Source organism: Calidris pugnax, unplaced genomic scaffold, assembly GCF_001431845.1.
Source record: "Calidris pugnax isolate Ruff unplaced genomic scaffold, ASM143184v1 scaffold4, whole genome shotgun sequence".
Classification (NCBI taxonomy): Eukaryota; Metazoa; Chordata; class Aves; order Charadriiformes; family Scolopacidae; genus Calidris; species Calidris pugnax.
In genome coordinates this window covers 2,226,728-2,244,661 of record NW_015090781.1, presented here as the reverse complement: position 1 = coordinate 2,244,661, position 17,934 = coordinate 2,226,728, and the positions used below count along the sequence as shown (strand labels likewise).

Below are 17,934 nucleotides of genomic sequence, written 5' to 3'. Positions count from 1 at the left end.
AGGGAGGAATACCTCCCCACCCAGGCTGGATTCAAATCCCAATTAATTCAAGTACATTAATGACAAGCAGGAATCCACTGAGAGTCTCTGTAAACCTGTTCCAATAACAAATAATCCCAGGCAAAGAACCTGACGCTAGAAATATTCATAAGGAAAAGCCTACACAGAATAACTAATGGGCCGGGTGTATCTCCATGTAGATACTGGGATGGTTTTCCGAAGGAATATCAGCATAATTTCATTGAGCAATACACAAGGCAAAACAGAAATAAATTTGAATCAAAGAATCTTGCTCTTGTTTATTAAGGCAAATCACCCCAGGAAGAGACCACCAGGTTACATCTGCTCCAGACAGACCTCATTAGTTGCCATCTTGACAAAATGCTTTGCTAGTTATTTTACAGTTTTTAATTGTTTTTCCCCAGGAGATCATTACATTTCTTACCATCTGAAGAAGGTGGGGTGGTTCCGAGTGGAGTGACAGGCGTCGTTGGAATTGGGCTTGTTGGTGTTGTCATCAGCCCCATTTCAGGATGGCTCTAGCAGAAAACACAAACACCCAGACATACAGGGGTCAGTAGCTTCCCGAGGCACTAGTCACACAGACCACTACAGATGGCTGCTTGCACTGCTCCATGCTCTCTCACGATAGACATGACTAATGAAGTCTCAAGAAACTTCAACCTCTCTTCTAAAAAGCAAGGTTACGCTTCCTGACCTTTGACATCTAACAATTAAATCATGCTTCACCAATCTGATAGCCTTCCATGATGTCATAACTGGCTGGGTGGATGAGGGGAGAGCAGCAGATGTCATCTACCTTGACTTCAGCAAGGCTTTTGACACTGTCTCCCATAACATCCTCATTAGGAAACTGAGGAGGTGTGGGCTAGACGAGGGGGCAGTGAGGTGGATTGAGAGTGGGCTGTGTGACAGAACTCAGAGGGTTGTAATTAATGGAGCAGGGTCGAGTTGGAGGCCTCTAACCAGTGGTGTCCCTCAGGGGTCAATACTCGGTCCAGTCTTGTTCAGCCTACTCATCAATGACCTGGACAAGTGAACAGAGTGTATCCTCAGCAACTTCGCTGATGGTACCAAACTGGGAGGACTGGCCGACACATCAGAGGGCTGTGCTGCCATCCAGCATGACCTGGACAGGCTGGAGAGCTGGGCAGAGAAGAACCTCATGGGGTTCAACAAGGGCAAATGTAGGGTCCTGCACCTGGGGAGGAAGAACCCCAGGCACCAATAGAGGTTAGGGGTGGACCTGCTGGAAAGCACTTCTGAGGAGAAGGATCTGGGGGTCCTGGTAGATAGTAAATTATCCATGAGCCAGCAATGGGCCCTTGTGGCCAAGAGGCCAATGGGATCCTGGGCTGTGTAGGGAAGAGTGTGGCCAGGAGGTGGAGGGAGGTCATTCTCCCCCTCTGCTCTGCACTGGGGAGGCCACAACTGGAATCCTGCCTCCAGTGCTGGGCTCCCCAGTTCAAGAGAGACAGGGAACTGCTGGAGAGAGTCCAGCGTAGGGCAACAGAGATGATGGAGGGATTGGAGCATCTCCCTGATGAGGAAAGGCTGAGAGAGCTGGGGCTCTTCAGCCTGGAGAAGAGAAGGCTGAGGGGAGACCTTCTTCATGCTGACAAGTCTCTAAAGGGGGGGTTGAAGGAGGATGGAGCCGGACTCTTCCCAGTGGTTCCCAGGGACAGGACGAGGGGCAACGGGCACAAGCTGGACCATGGGAAGTTCCACTCCAATGGGAGGAAGAACTTGTTTGGGGTGAGGGTGGCAGAGCCCTGGCAGAGGCTGCCCAGGGAGGGTGTGGAGTCCCCTTCTCTGGAGATCTTCAAGCCCCTCCTGGATGCTCCTGAGTGATGTGCTCTGGGCAGCCCTGCTTTGGCCAGGGGGTTGGACTGGAGGGTCTCTAGAGGTCCCTTCCAACTTGAACAATTCCGTGCCAAAATGTACATCAATTCCTTTACTCCACAAAACATAAAAATACACCAGGAAGTGGTGGCTTTCCCCAGCAGACAGGTAACATACCCTTCCCCAGAGTAGAATGGATGGGCAAAGGTACGCAGAAGCCTACACTGTTTATAGCTTCCTATTCCCCCCAAAACAGCTGAAGTCTTCCTCCAAGACCCTTTTATTTCTCTTTCTAAAAGCAAATTCTCTTCACTCCTACCCTCCACCTGCTCATATTCAAAGATGATGGCAATTTATTACTTTCCTGTCTCACTATAAAGCCCAGGCACTGCAGGAAAAGAGCGCATAATATAAATAACACTATCATTATCGATCCTCTCAGCTTCCATCAGTTGGTTACTTTCCCCGTTTCATCTTTGCTAATAGTTGCCTGCCTAATTACTGCTTTGACTTTACTCTTTGTAAGCTTCCGGATCTAACCACGCTGGTGAGGCTGTAGGCAATCTGCCATGCTATTTTAAGTCCGGCTGCCAAGCAAAGTGTCCATTTCATAGGGCAAGTTTTACATAAATGTATCACCCGCCTTAATATATCATCACAATTTCAAAATACAAGAAAGGGATACAGAGCTGCTGATTTGACGTAGGATTTCTCACAAGCGGCTGTGCTCCACATCATCTTTGAATATCTCTACTTTATGAGTGACTATAAATGCATGTATCACATGGGAAGCACAGCCACATGTACTACAATTCAAAGAGAATTTGAAGTAATTACAGGTACCGATCTAAACTTTAAGATACAGTTTTTCACAGAAAATCTTACATAAAACAGGTTTGCTTCCATAGATCTTGCTATAGTGTTTACGTTTCTTTTCCCCAAACACCAGCCACCAGTTGAGAGATAATAGTGCCACCTAGCAGCAAGAGCTGAGGGCCAACAACCTGGTAACTACTCCAAGACCTTAACACTTCAGGCATCAACACAACTGTGTCCCCTGCTCTTCCTGTGTGCCCACACAGCAGCAGGCACTCATTCACGCAGTCCTTAGCAATGGACACCAGCCTAAACGAGAGGATTCACCAGCTTTTATGAGGTTTTTCCAAAGGACACTATGACCTACCTTGCCCTCTCTTAAATGAAGGATAAGACAATCCACCCAAGAACCAAGAACATCAGGCCACCAATTAAATCCACTGATCAGCCCCTGCTTCAGCTATCACTTTCACAAACAACTAGTTTATCCTTTTATTTTTAATTTAAGAGCTTCTACTCTAGCTACACTTTTCCTGCCCTACTCTTTTCCCTGTGAAAGGCCTCTCTTCCTTCAGGGACACCTTGACCACAGAAAGGCCCGAGTTGGTATTACACAGAACAGAAAGAGCAGAAATCTCTCACAAGTAGTAGGAATCAATAACTTGGGAAAAGAGAGGCAGGAAACATCAGCACATTAGCCACCCGTGGAACAGAAGCTTTATCAGAGGCAGTAGATCTGCCTATCAGACCTCTTCCATCACCACTACTGTCAAGAGTCCCCAGAGGTCTCCTCGGTCACACCAAGTATCTAGCCTGTGATGTATGTCTGCACTCTGAGGACCCGAAGTAAATGGGAAAAGGTGTTAACTGTTTTGTTGATGTCATTTGTCTCACAGATTACCAGCAGTACTTACAAACCAAAATTAAAAGCCTAAACCTGAAGGTTTTCCTAAACACATCAGGCTATCCTTCCAGCCAGCCACAGCACAATCACCGCATCAGACAGACTCGTTATCTGTCTCCCAGCAATAATCACCTTTGCAAACTCACGCAGTGCCTAGAAAAGTATCCAGAGGTTTGTGACCAGAGGTATGGAGCAGCCAACTGCTTCTCAGAAGGCTGTCATAGCCGTTTCTTCACCATAAACAGCACAAGGAGGAGTGCTATGCTCCGGCAACAGTCTCCCAACCAAAAGGAGTTGGGCGCTCCGAGGCATTTGAACATAAAATATTTGAAACAACAGTCACAGAATCACAGAATTGTCAGGTTGGAAGGGACCTTTCAGATCATCCAGTCCAACCATCAACCTCAGTCTGATACAAACCATCACTAACCCATGGCTCTAAGTACTATGGCAACCCGGCTTTGAAATCCCTCCAGGGATGGGGCCTCAACCCCTTCCCTGGGCAGCCCATTCCAAGGCTGAAGAACCCTTCCCGTGGAAAAATTGTTCCCAATCTCCAATCTGAACCTCCCCTGGTGCAACTTGAGGCCGTTTCCTCTTGTCCCATGGCCTGTGACTTGGGAGCAGAGACCGACCCCCCCTGGCTACACCCTCCTTTCGGGGAGTTGGAGAGAGCCAGAAGGTCTCCCCTCAGCCTCCTTTTCTCCAGGCTGAACCCCCCCAGCTCCCTCAGCCTCTCCTCATCAGACTTCTTCTCCACTTATTCTCCAGTTGTCACATGTCCATTAGTCCCCAAGTGAAGGATACCCAAACAGGTAACAACATGCAGTCTGTGCACACCCAGATAGGACAATTCATCCAACTATGGAGCCAGATCATCCTCTTTCCCTCAACCCTACCTTAACATGAGCATGAATTGTTCTGAGAGCTGCAGCAATCTTCTCCCTACCAGTCTGCTCACCCCATCCTCCCCATAAAGGCTGTATCGATACGGCACCGAAAGCACATCATGCAGTTCTTCCCATTCAGAAAAATGGCTCGTTCCAACACGAGCTGTGTCCTCAAAGCTTTACTCATTTTCTGGCAAGGCAGGAAGCATTTCCTAAAGTATAATAAACCTAGGCCCTGGCCTGCTTCTGATCTTTCATGCTCATCTACACCTATGACAAGTATGCAGTGGAAATAAAGAAATCTTTTCACCAATTCCATTTCCGCCTCTCTAATTTCAAAGACATCTATTACAAAGAAAAGGGCAAACAACACACTAAAACTCACTTGTGCCAGAACGGTGATGAAATTCCGGTTCAAGTGAACAGCTTCATAGAGGGCCAGAAGGATTGCTTCATTCGTTCTGTGGAAAGGACACAGATAAAAGCACAGTTAGTTAAGGGCTAACACCAGATGTGAGTCCTAAGAGCAAGTTTTTTCAGAAGCATGGCCCATATAAATGAAGAAAATATTTTTTCATCTATGTAAGACTCTGCCTCTGCAATCCAGTTATTCTTCTGATTATTGGTAGTACTTAGCAATCCATAAAAATGGCTATTTTTAGATCTCAATTACCATCTCAACTACTTCATTCCCCTCCTACTGAAGGTTTCCCTCATTGTTCAAAGAGTGTTTCCCCTTTAAAGTCCTTTCTTTTAAGGGCAGAGGTTCCTACAAACACCATAAACCCTCATATTTATCACCTTCCCCCTTGATTTAGAAAACATTTTGTTAGGAACAAGAGTGCCTGAACCATCACTTCCCATCTGCCACATCCAACATACGTTAAAAAAGCCTTATAAAAAACACAGGGTTTGTTGTTTTGGTTTGTGTTTGGTTTTTGGATTTCGTTTTATACACTTCATTACAAGCAATTCAGCTGTAGGTCCTCCTGCTGCACCCTTCTCACTTAAGCGAGAATCCATAGTTTGCAGGGGTGAGGCACCACTTCAATTCCAGGAGAATTGACCTCTCCAGTTTGCTTTGCTGTGTTAGTCCAGCTCCACGATGGAGCAGACCATGTTGAGTGTGGTGAGTTGCCATTCGTTGTGTAACTAACATCTGGGCACTTACTGGACTGAGATCTTCTCATCAGCATCTGCTATGAACATGCTGCCCACCTATGGAAAGAAAGAGTATTGCATGGGAGGAATTTATGAAAGTCGTTAGACAAGAGAGAAGACATGGATTTAACGAAATCAGAAGCGCCCTGGGAGAGGTGTTCTCATCCAAGGCACACCTGCAACTCGCTTTCTACGACTAGTTATAACGAATGGGAAACACGATGACCATCTACAAACACATTTTATTTTGCACTACTGTCACTGACCGACGTTTCACCTGTCAAATCACAAAAGACAAAAAAAAGGACTGTATCTTGAATCCCTGAATAACCTTGAATGAGTTAGTCTGTGACTCCGTCAGAGGGAGGTAGTGTCCTACCTGCTTGCCCCAAAGCAGTAGCAGTTTTACCCGTGTCACTCCAGACAGACACCTGGCAGCACTATCAACCAGCCTTACTTAGAGGAAATCTTCCTGTCAGTTAGATCTCAGACTACAGTTAAATCTCAGACTAAAGCAGAGCCAAACTGAATAAGGGGAACAGGGGATACTCTTCACCAGGAGGAAATTCACAATTGCTTTTAGAAGGTTCCCCTCCGAACATGCAGACACTGCCCATAGCTACAGTGCACCCAGGATTGAGAAACGAGACAGGAAAGAAACAGATCTCTAAAGCTAGTGACAGACTAGACTTCACCCCAAAAACATTCAGCTTCTGGTTTAGGCTACATCAGCAGAGCAGCAACTTGCTTTTAAAAATAATTTTTCAATAATAATTTCAATAATTGTTCAATTATTGTGAAGCTCAATGAGGCCCTGGGCAACCTGGTCTAGTTAGGGGTGTCCCTGCTGACCGTGGGGAGGTCGGACCAGATGGCCTTTGGAGGTCCCTTCCTGCCTGGAAAATTCTATAATTCTATAAGTAGCTGTTTAAAAGTGTCTAGTAAGAAACTGTATTTCTAAAATGAAGTCAACTCGAATGAAGAAGATGAAGGAAAACAAGTTCAATTATCAACACCAGAATAAAGATCTCATCCTTTGAAAGGGCTTTCCCATCCATTCAACACCACGCTCCTCAGAATACAACCATTTTAGTTGCATTTGGTTTGGATTGGATTCATGCATCTCCTCCTCCAGAACCCACACCCCAAACTCACAGTTTTTGGAAACACCCTCCCGCTGAACTTCCATAATGATACTTATATCATGGATATACCACGGATATATCATTAATAGAAAAACTGCCTCCTTGCTTACCATATTAGTTAGGGCTGAAAGGAAACCACTCTGGTGCTCCTCTTCCTTATCTTTGTATTGCCTGATCAAAAAAGGAAGAAGGATGAAGCTTCAGGTTTAAAAACAGAACTAGGGTTATTTTATCTAAATCCCTATGAGACAGTCTTATCTGAATAAGGACACAGGATGGAGAAGGTTTCAACATTCACAAGCAGTTTCCAAGAACTCCCAAAGAGATGTAAAGGGTATTCAAATATTTGTAAGTTGTGTACAGTTGAAGTGGGGATGCTGAAAGGTGTGAGATTGAACAACTCCTGGGTTGCTACAGAGGATACATCCAGTCTGGGCTAATGCTGAAGGAAAGGGACCAAGTGATTTAAGAAATTTTGTCCTGCAGTGGCAAAACCGTAACAAACCACACGGACACACACAATCAGTAACAAAGAATAGTTTCATTTCAATCATCATCTGCAACAGACTAAACCAGAGTTGATCATGGCCAGCAGAAACCATGAGGACCATAATGGTTCATGTCCTGATCCTGCTTGATCCCACAATCCTGGAATAAGTGAAGGGACTGGAACTGGAGTAAGTGAAGTCAACAAATAGGTTGGGTACCTCAGATTTAAGGTAAGTCACTCCATTTGGCATTCAAATGGACTAGCGAAGCTCATGGGCATTTATTGTGTCTTTCATGTAGGAATCTGATCACACACAATGCAACGTGGAAAGAACACAATTCTAAATTTCTTGGGAAGGGTGGAAGGAGGAGCTAAGCGAAATAGACCATAGTCTGAGACAGCTTTTGTCAGAATGAAGTTGGGTGGGTGAGTTTTTTTCTGCTTTACTGTAATAACTTACTCTGTTAAATACATTTACATGATTTGCTGATTTTGCAAGCCATCTGTCTACCTAAAATAGCAGACTTTCAGACAAATTAAAACATTTTTCTGTACACTTTGAGGATCCTGCTCCACAAAAAAAAAAAAAAAAATGTAGTATTCCTTACTTTCTGTGAGGGACTATTACCCATTGTATGGCCCCATCAAAAAAAAAAAAAAAAAACAAAAAAAAAACCAAAAAAAACCCCCACGTGTCTTGGGTCACTCAGGTGAAATTGCTTTAAGTTTTCAAATTTTTCTGAAGCACTTTCTTCTTAGGAAAACACATACATGTTGTGCTCTTGCTCCTGAAGCAGAAGCTGGGAACGTGCTACCCCTGCTACTGACTTTCTGGCTTTTTTTCAGAAGCAGTTAATGCTTTCCACCATTTGCAAGAACACACATCCCCTAATCATCTCTGATCTGGAACGCTGATAGTCCTGGATACATGTGTTTGCTTTAGATTGTACTTCAGTTAAATCAATTTTCTAACAGAGAAATACTCAGCAAATCATTTATCTTTTCACTTGGGACTAAAATTTTACACAAGGTTCGCACAGAGGTAAAATCCATGACAGTAAAACCATACAATAGATATCTTCCCCTACAGCAAGATCTCTCCTGAAGCGCATCAACACAGCTGGTACTGATGCATTTATACTTGCAATGGTAGCAACAACTGAGCCGAAGTACCTCCAAGCATAAGACTATTCCCTGCCTCTACAGGTGCATCGAGATTGTTAAGTGATAAAGAAGTGCTTTAACACAACAACAACAACAAAAAAAAAAGGTTTGTGGAAATGCATAGCAACTATCACACATTGAAAAACAAGAGACAATTAGGTTTTACCTGTTATATTCCGATAAAGCCTGGGCAATTACAAGTCCCATTCCCTGAAAAAAAGGGTTAATAAAATCTTTACAAATCTCAAAGCAGGAAATCACACACTGAACACACATAGCAGTGCTGCCTCCTCCTTTCCCCCAAGATAACCTAGCACCCTAGAATGAATTTTCCCTGAACCTGTTTTAACTATTAAGACATGCTATGATACAACCAAAATATCATCCAAAAATCAAGATACCAGAATTTAAAGTTGAATATCTAATTACTCAGTTTAACAGAGAACATTTACTCTCCTTGGATCCCTCAGATAGAGCTTACCCACTCAAGAAGCCTCAATAAAGCAGCAAGAGCTTCAGAAGGAAGCTGGTGTCAGAGGAAAAAATATCCAAAAGTTCAAAATAAAGGCCATAAACACTAGTAACCTTTTCACTTCTTGCAAACAGCCTCCACCATTCCACAGTTACTGATCACCCTTTTTGTCAAGCTAATTAAATTAATTCGGAATAATCATTCTCAACCTTTACTTAGCATAGAGCTTGTGTTTTACTTCATGCCTAAAGAACAGCTTCTAAATCCAGTCCACACATAGCTCACGGGGTGCTGCCACTTTCTATCCAGGCCTGGGTACAAAACTCAGGCAGTATCTAGAACCCAAAATATGTTTCAGGACTCTTGACTCGAGTACAAGCTTCCATCGAGCTACAGGAATTGACTTGTGGACTGGTAAAATGGGATGGCACAGCACTGGAAATGAGATCTTCTTCGGCATAAAGTATCCTGTGCCTCCTTGGCACGTGACAGGGATAAATAGTTCATAAATGTATAATAGATCAACTTTAGCATGTTCCTCACTACGTTGCTTTTTATGTACCCTCACCCTTTAACTGGTGATCAAACCATCCAAATCATAAGCTGCCTAACCTACTGCAAGAGTTAGGGCAGAAAACCACTATCCTGGTGTTCTTCACAGCAGCAGTATTCCCAGACCTCCTTTCTACCAGACACCATGACCGTGTTCGTTACGCTAACACCACACATGAAAGAGCATCGCCACCAGCACAGAAGAATCAACTCAAATACTCACGTTGAGTGTGGCCTCATCATCTACGATGGAGAGCTTCACAATGTAGGGATTCACTGACTGCTCAGGATGGAGGCAGAAAAGAAGAAAGAAAATTGGTTTTAAGTTCAGCCTCCAGGAAAAAAAAAACAATACTATTATCTTTCCAAGTTTACCCAGCCACCTGGGAAGAATCTTTTTCCCGTCCCACAAAGAATACACACAAAGAAAGAGAAGTCATAGCACACACTAAGGCCATTACGCTCGGGACACCTTCTCTGTGCTGGCTCAGCCAGGCAGGCTCCTGATTTTATTGCGAGGGCGTTTCTGCTCCCCCGCGAGCTCCTCTGTCAGCCCGGGGAGCAGAGCAGCTGTCCTGCGCGGCTGTTATCGGTGACACACACACTGCTAGGCAGCAGGAACAAGCAGTGAAGCTGGGGCTGAACATCAGCGTTCCAGTATCTCCCTTCTGCAACACCTTGCAAAGATTGCTTAAAGGAAGGAGCGCCCAGGAAGGCATAACAACATCATAGACTCTACCGCGGCTGGGTTAGAGCTCAACCCTTTCACCAGTTACACCACTGGTGTAACTATTCTCCAGAGCTAGAAGGCTCTGGAGAATATAAATTCCTTGAACTTAACTGAACAAAGCACACAGGATCCACCTATAAAGATAAATCCTAATAATTTAGGCAGCATTTAAATTAGCAAGGTCCATTTGTTTCTCCTGGTTTATATGTGTCAGTGAAAAACTAACCAAGTTGATCTGAAACTAGGACAGAGAAGAAAAAGCACCAAGTGCAAAGAGGATGGGAAGAATAAAACACGACGCGTGGATCAGAGGGAGCCCTAGAAGTGACACAGTTATCTGATCGATTTGCCCATGGCTTGGCAGCAAGTTAAAAATAAGGCTGATCAGAAAACACCACTCGCAACTATTTGGTGCTTTGGGAGGATCAGGCTTTCTTTTTGGTTCAAAAAAAGAAACTGATGAGAACAGCCCAAAGCTCAGCCGGTCTGTCAGCCTGTCCAGCAGCACACAGCCCTGCCTGCCAGCTCAGAAAAAGGCAGAAAACTCACACAGAATCCATCTGTGCACGAAGCATGCAAAGACATTTCCTTGAGGCTGGAGTAGAGACTCACATATATTGAGTGACAATATATGGTCCTCTCCGAACAACCATGCTCCCCTTCAGAAATTAAATTTAGCCAGTGTCAGTAAAGCAAAAACAAGCTTCACAAAGTTGTAATTAAAAATAGATTAAAATCCATCCTTGTAAATATATCTGAGTTTTGCTAATTTCAGTCACTCTCTTGCTCTCCTTCTACAACAAGGAGAAACCCTCCACCCCAAGTTTCACACACAGAAGACAGACCAGCCTGTGACAGCCATGGGGCTTTTCCAGGCGATGGGCAGCAGGGCCACGCTGGATTAGAGCCTGCAGGGTTAGCCAAATTCCCAGATGTGGGGAAGACGCAAACTGGGAGATATCACACTGACCAATGCCACCAGGCTGCCCTGACACCCCATCACACGCTCTGTCCCATCACAGAAAGGGAAGGGGAACGGGCTCGTTGTCATCTGCAGCCCGAGAACAACTTTTCACACTCCTGCTGCCCTTGACTTTCCGAGACGCATGCTCCACATCTCCTGCCTCTTGCCAGCAAGATGAGAGGGTTCTTCACTGTGAGGGTGGTGGAGCACTGGAACAGGTTGCCCAGGGAGGTGGTTGAGGGCCCTTCCCCGGAGATATTCAAGGAGAGGCTCGACGAGGCCCTGGGCAACCTGGTCTAGTTGGGGGTGTCCCTGCTGACTGTGAGGAGGTCGGACTAGATGACCTTTGGAGGTCCCTTCCTGCCTGGGCAATTCTATGATTCTATGTCATCAGTGCACGGCTGACAGGGTCATGGAGCTGGCTACAGACCTCTGCCCTCTATGTTTGCAATTGTCATTTCCATATCTGCAGAAGTCTGTTTAATAAATTCCTCTCTGAAGTGCTGCATTCCCCTGACATGCTCCACACCTCCTCTGGGCTCTCCTAACTCCTTAGGAGCAGGCAGAGCACCAACCAGCGTAACCCACACCCCGTGTCACTCTGTGTGGGACAGGGCAGGTTCTAGTGTCCTTATTCTGATCCTGTTGTTTCAGGGTTCGGTTCCCCCCTCACCAAAAGGTCTAAAAGCCTAAATTACACCCACCACTCCACAACATGCAGGAACACGCCACGGCCTTGAAAAGTGGTTGACAAGCATTTTGAAAACTTCAAAGTGTGTCAATGAAGCGGTTACACAAACCTAAAAATAGCTCCTGCCTCCACCTGCCTCCAGGAAGAACTCAAAAATATCGTTCTCAGCTCTTCAGACAACACAGGTCTTTTCCTATCACTGACATCAGATAACAATCACCAGAGCAGGAATGGGATAGAATGTACCTTCAGCAAGTTTGCTGATGACACAAAACTGGGAGGGGGGGCTGACACACCAGAAGGCTGTGCTGCCATCCAGTGAGACCTGGACAGGCTGGAGAGTTGATCAGAGGAACCTGATGAAATTCAACCAGGGCAAGTGCAGGGTCCTGCACCTGGGGAGGAAGAACCCCCTGCACCAGCACAGGTTGGGGGTGACCTGCTGGAGAGCAGCTCTGAGGAAAAAGACCTGGGAGTCCTGGTGGACAACAGGATGCCCATGAGCCAGCAATGGGCCCTGGTGGCCAAGAAGGCCAAGGGCATCCTGGGGGGCATCAGGAAGAGGGTGAGCAGCAGGTGGAGGGAGGTCATCCTGCCCCTCTGCTCTGCCCTGGGGAGGCCCCAGCTGGAGCACTGGGTCCAGTTCTGGGCTCCCCAGTTCCAGAAGGACAGGGAACTGCTGGAGAGGGGACAGCAGAGGGCTACAAAGATGATGAGGGGCCTGGAGTATCTCTCTGATGGGGAAAGGCTGAGGGACTTGGGGCTTTTTAGTCTGGAGAAGAGAAGACTGAGGCGGGATCTAATCAACACCTATAAATACTTCAAGGATGGGTATCAGGAGGACACCCATCAGTGTCACTTTTTTCAGTGGTGCCCAGTGACAGGACAAGTGCCCCTGTTACGGGCACAAACTTGAACATGGGAAGTTCCACCTAAACATGAGGAGGAACTTCTTTCCTGTGACGGTAGCAGATCCCTGGCAGGGGCTGCCCAGAGAGGTGGTGGAGTCTCCTCTGGAGACATTCAAACTCGCCTGGACTCGCCTGGACTCGTTCCTGTGGGACCTGCTCTGGGTGGACCTGCTTTGGTAGAGGGTTGGACTAGACAATTCCCAGAGGTCCCTTCCACCCCATATTATTCTGTGATTAAGGTCTTTTTGTTAGGATTCAGGTACAGACATAAACTCCTGTGTCCTAACTACCAGGAACATGGGAACATTTAAGATGTCCTCCATGAACTACCCACCATTAGATGCCAACAATCTCATAGTAATGAAGGTGGAAGCTATAGGAAGATCAGTACCAGGTAATTTTTAAAGCAATCCCCAGGTGAGACACGCCACACAAAGTGAGTATGATGTGAAGAAGCACACAGGTCTGGCAGAGGGAGTGACATCTGCTCCATGCCCCAAAACGTACCTCTGCCTCCAACACAAACCTATGGGGAACAATTTTTTTGGTAGGAAAAGAAAGCAGAAAAAAAAAAAGCTAACCACGTGTAATCCCTAGTTAGATGCTTAACTTATCTTCACATCTGTAACACAAAGGAAGGTCAGAGTCCACTCAATTATCCCCCATTGCCCTGAACACTCATGAGGGATGATTCAGCAGCTTTGCTGCCAGCCCTGCTGAGGCCATCTCCTCTGCAGGCAGGACATCTTGCAAGGACTTGGAGCTTGAATAATTACTCTTTTTTTTATTTTAAATAGTTTAATTTAAAATAATTTGATTCGTGTGTGTAAAGATTAAAAAAAGAAGACTTTTCTGACTCTTCAGTGTTGGTCTCTTCAGCAGCTGTAGTTGACTGAAGGAGAGGAACCTGCCCACACCGGCACATGAAGGGCTGTTGGACACACTACACACTGCCACACAAGCACACAAAGGGAAAAACCCATGTTTGACTGACTTCCTTCAGCTCTACCTAGCAGAGGATCCAATATGCAATTCTAGCAGGTTCAACATGAGGTAAACACATTTCTACCCAGATATTGCCAAGGAATCTACCTATTTAAAGTTACTACCTGATTTTATGTTTTAACTTGCTATTCTAGCAGCCAACCCTCAAAACACTGAGAAAGTGATCAATAAATACTCTTCCTGACAGCATTTTTTCTGTTTGGCAGCCTTTTGTGTGCACTTAAATTCACCATTTTCCTGATATAGTCAATTATTAAGTTACTCTTTTATGTTTCTCTCACACAGTATCAAGGTAAAAATATTTTCACTGAAATCAGTACTAGGATTAAGAGAAACGAAAAAATACAGCTTAAGACTTTATATCCTTGGAACAACTTTTGAAAATTAATAGTTTTCAGATCAGGGACATGCCTTTAAAGGTTCCATGTAAAGACATGTAAATCATTGTTCCTCCTAGAACAGAATTAATGAGCAAGCCAAGATCTCAGCTATACTTTTAATGATAACATGGACAGATATTCCCCAGGGAATTTGAGAGGAGCCTACAAAATTCACATCCCAAAAATATGAAAGAACACCCTGACGCAAAACATACTGATATTCACATTAAAGACAGACACTAAATCATAGTCAACTAATGAATTTTCAGCCTAATTAGATTTTCTTAAGCAGCTGGAAACACCATTTAGCAACGAATGAAGTTCAAAACAAAAGAGAAACTATCAACTTGCTGCAGTTAACTAAAAAGAGACCTCCAAAGGATCTGAGGCATGAAAGTATGTTACAATGCACTGACAACCAGGCAGCTGCCAAACTGACTCTAAGGGCCAAAGCACCACAAATGAAACCAGCTACTGCAGGACAAAGATTCTGAGTGCATCACTACAGGCTTTGCTTGTAGGGCTGCTCACAAAGGGCAGTGTCAGGCAGCTGTCACATAAAGCCTTTCTTCAAGTTGCTTTCAACCTTGCCAGATGAACTACTCAAGCTGAAATTCCCCTTGCTACAGGTTTGCCTCAGGTCAGATTGTACTTTTTAAACACCAGCACAATTTCTTTTGGGTGCCCAGTCTGAAGACATCTAGAACAATGTTTTCCACAGCACTCAATACTCTACAGAAAGCTACTGCAAAAAGCAGACAACAAGTTTTATGTACTCACAGCACTCTACCTTACTAAGGACATAAACTACCATCCACGGGGATCCACAGCCCAGGGATGGGACTACACAGCTCTCCAGCCTTTCAGCTGAACATTGCAACACCACCTCTGGTCTTTCCAGTCTGTCCTCACCAGAAACCCTACCCGTACCATAGAATCATAGGATTGTCTGGGTTGGAAGGGACCTTTGGGATCAACTAGTCCAACCATCACCCTAACTCTGATAAAACCCATCACTAACCCATGGCTCTAAGCACTATGGCAACCCGGCTTTGAAATCCCTCCAGGGATGGGGCCTCAACCCCTGCCCTGGGCAGCCCATTCCAAGGCTTAAGAACCCTTTCCATGGAAAAATTGTTCCTCATCTCCAATCTGAACCTCCCCTGGTGCAACTTGAGGCCACTTCCTCTTATCATCACTCCCAATACATTCCCTTCATGGCCACATACTGAACCAAACTCCATGATCCTGTTCCATGCTACCACTGGTTGCTGAACAGAATCTGTAATTCAGGATTCTGACAACATTCACAGGAATGAGAAATCAACAGGGGTTACACCTTGACACTGACTGTATCTCATGTCTTTGCTTATTCTCTAGGTCTATTCATAATTCAAAACAAGATCTATTAGAAAACCAGGGAGGTTTTGGAGCCTGCCCCCTCCCAGTAATTCTGCTGAGGAGGGGGAATTCCAGCCAGCACTTTCCCATTTTTTGCCAATCAAAGTATATTAAGATATTCCTAATTATGAAAAAAAAAAATGGGATTGATCATTAAAGCATCATGCCTCATGCAAGGTAAAGCCAATACTAGGTGTTGCTTTGACATTTGAAATGTTGCTTTTTCAAGGCGATGAGTAACGGGGAAAAAATGGGAATACACCACAAAGTAGCACAACCGGTTTAGAAGAAGGAAGATGAGCAGAGTTTCTCGGGGAGGAATCAGTCAGAGATAGAGGCAGACTTCTCTTGGAAATAATCGCTGTGATGTTTCAGTTCATTCTTTGGTCACAGCTTCAACATCTCTTCTGGGGATCTGTGCTCTCTCAGTCTGCTAGTCAGGCTCTGAATCACTAATTCGGTTTGAAGCCCGGTATGACTGACAGCTCATTTCACTTTGGAGATTATGTATAACCACACAGTCACATACACAAGAGGCAAACGCGCAAGTTTCAGCACAACAGTAACTCTTCCAAACAGAACTTCCTCGGAATACTTTAATGAAGGAAATGCAAATCACCCAGATAGTTTCTTTGACGCTTGCACAAAACGAGCTGTATGAATATCATACCCCTCCATCAGAGACAGATACAGCTAGCATCATTCAACTGCCATGCACCTCTGTGCTGATACCCTGACAAACCTTACAGTGGGTACTGCCAAAAATCACACTGTAGGCTGCCTTAATAATCCAGTGTCAATTAATAAAGTAGAGAGAAGTGATGTTTCTGTTATCCAGAAGAATACTTACCTCGTACTTTCTGTAGTTGACCAGCAAGGCAAGGAGGACAACAGCATCATAGCCATGTTCCCTGCGACTAAGGGGGCTGGACAGGATCTGGAATAAATAATCACACTGTTCTTCAGGAAGCTCACAGTGACTCTCAGACTCCGCGTGGCTGTGAAATGCACGTGTAAGAGCAAACTATGTCCTGACTGAAAGAGGATATTTAAGGTTGAGGGACTGTCAGTGCTTCTAAGAAGTTCTGCACACAGAGAAGCTTCTTTATCACAGAGAGGAGGCACATAACTTTTCTGGGCATAAAGGGCAACTAGATTTCTCAACAGCAATGGATAAATATCTCAGTGCATCACCAACATTATCTGTGCAAGGTTTCTGGGTTTCTCCAAGCCCAGTTCCACTTCTTAAAAAAGTATAATTTATCAAAGAGCAGAAAAAAACCTCAATACATCCAGACTGCCTTCTGAAAAAAGTTCATAGAATCATAGAATTATCTAGGTTGGAGGGGGCCTTTAAGATCATCTAGTCCAATTATCAACTTAACTCTGACAAAACCAAAAAAAACACATCTCTAAACCATGTCACTAAAAATTCCTCTGATACAGGAATTCTGTGAAATTAGCCCAGAAATCTGTTCAGCCTCTATGTATGTACAAATGTCTCAAGTGAAAATACGTTAATTACTTGGTAGTGACTAAAACCAGCAGATTAGAACAAGGAGGAGACAGCATTCAAAAAAAAAAAAAAAATCTATCTATGACTGAGCTATGAATGGAATCAACACCCAGTACCAGTCGGCTACGCTGCACTGAAAAAGCTGAAAAGCAAGTATATGACTGAAAGTTGTCACTATGGAAGAAGAACCCTTACCTGTAAAATAGCTTCAAATATGCTGTTAATCATCACATACTCCAGGATGGTGTTCTGGCTAATGTTGTCTGTCACCTAAGTAGAAACACAAGTTTTAAAATCTCACTCACAGCCTCCCATGAGGCTGTAGCTGCCTCTAGCACCCACTGGGAACAGAGGAGTTCTACTACCAGATGGACACATTTATCCAGAATCTCACACTTAGTCAGCAAGTCAAGGTGTGACTAGCACTAGAGCTAGACACGAAGCAAAAGAAATCTGTCTTGCCTCCCACCTCTGTCCCTGGCAAGAAGCATGACCCACGTACTGAGAGCTCTCCCGTTCCTCTACAGATGGTTATTTTACACAGCTGCATGACAACACCACCAGAAGCTGAAGCAGACCACCACACTGGAGACAAAGTGAAAAAGCAGGGCCCATATGTTCCACTGAGCACTTTTCCACCACAAATAGGGCAATGAAGACCTCCCCCCACACTCAGTTATCTCTTATCACAGCCAAGGTGGTTTGCAGTTGACCATCTCCAAGAGATGCCGAGCGGCCATTTGTTCCAACTTCCTCATTCTTCACGTCCTCACCAGCCTGCTCTTTCCTCAACCCCACTGGTCTGCTCTCTTTCCATTTATCTGAGACTTCTTAAATATCCTTTGCCCTAAAAAATATGAATCCAGTTGACACTTCACC

The 17,934-nt window shown here is 44.8% G+C and overlaps 1 protein-coding gene across 2 annotated transcripts in view; it reads right to left on the bottom strand.

Moving 5' to 3' along the window:
* The window catches only part of LOC106897193 (chromosome unknown open reading frame, human C10orf76), a 145,990-nt gene that overhangs the window by 122,399 nt on the left and 5,657 nt on the right, over positions 1-17,934 (bottom strand). For both annotated transcript variants that reach the window (XM_014957686.1, XM_014957680.1), the window contains exons 6-13: positions 17,251-17,325; positions 16,390-16,476; positions 9,681-9,737; positions 8,600-8,643; positions 6,890-6,950; positions 5,645-5,691; positions 4,859-4,934; positions 446-539 (exon numbers count right to left, since the gene is read on the bottom strand). In XM_014957686.1, the coding sequence (XP_014813172.1) occupies positions 446-539; positions 4,859-4,934; positions 5,645-5,691; positions 6,890-6,950; positions 8,600-8,643; positions 9,681-9,737; positions 16,390-16,476; positions 17,251-17,325 (541 nt within the window). The remainder of the gene's footprint in view (positions 1-445; positions 540-4,858; positions 4,935-5,644; positions 5,692-6,889; positions 6,951-8,599; positions 8,644-9,680; positions 9,738-16,389; positions 16,477-17,250; positions 17,326-17,934) is intronic.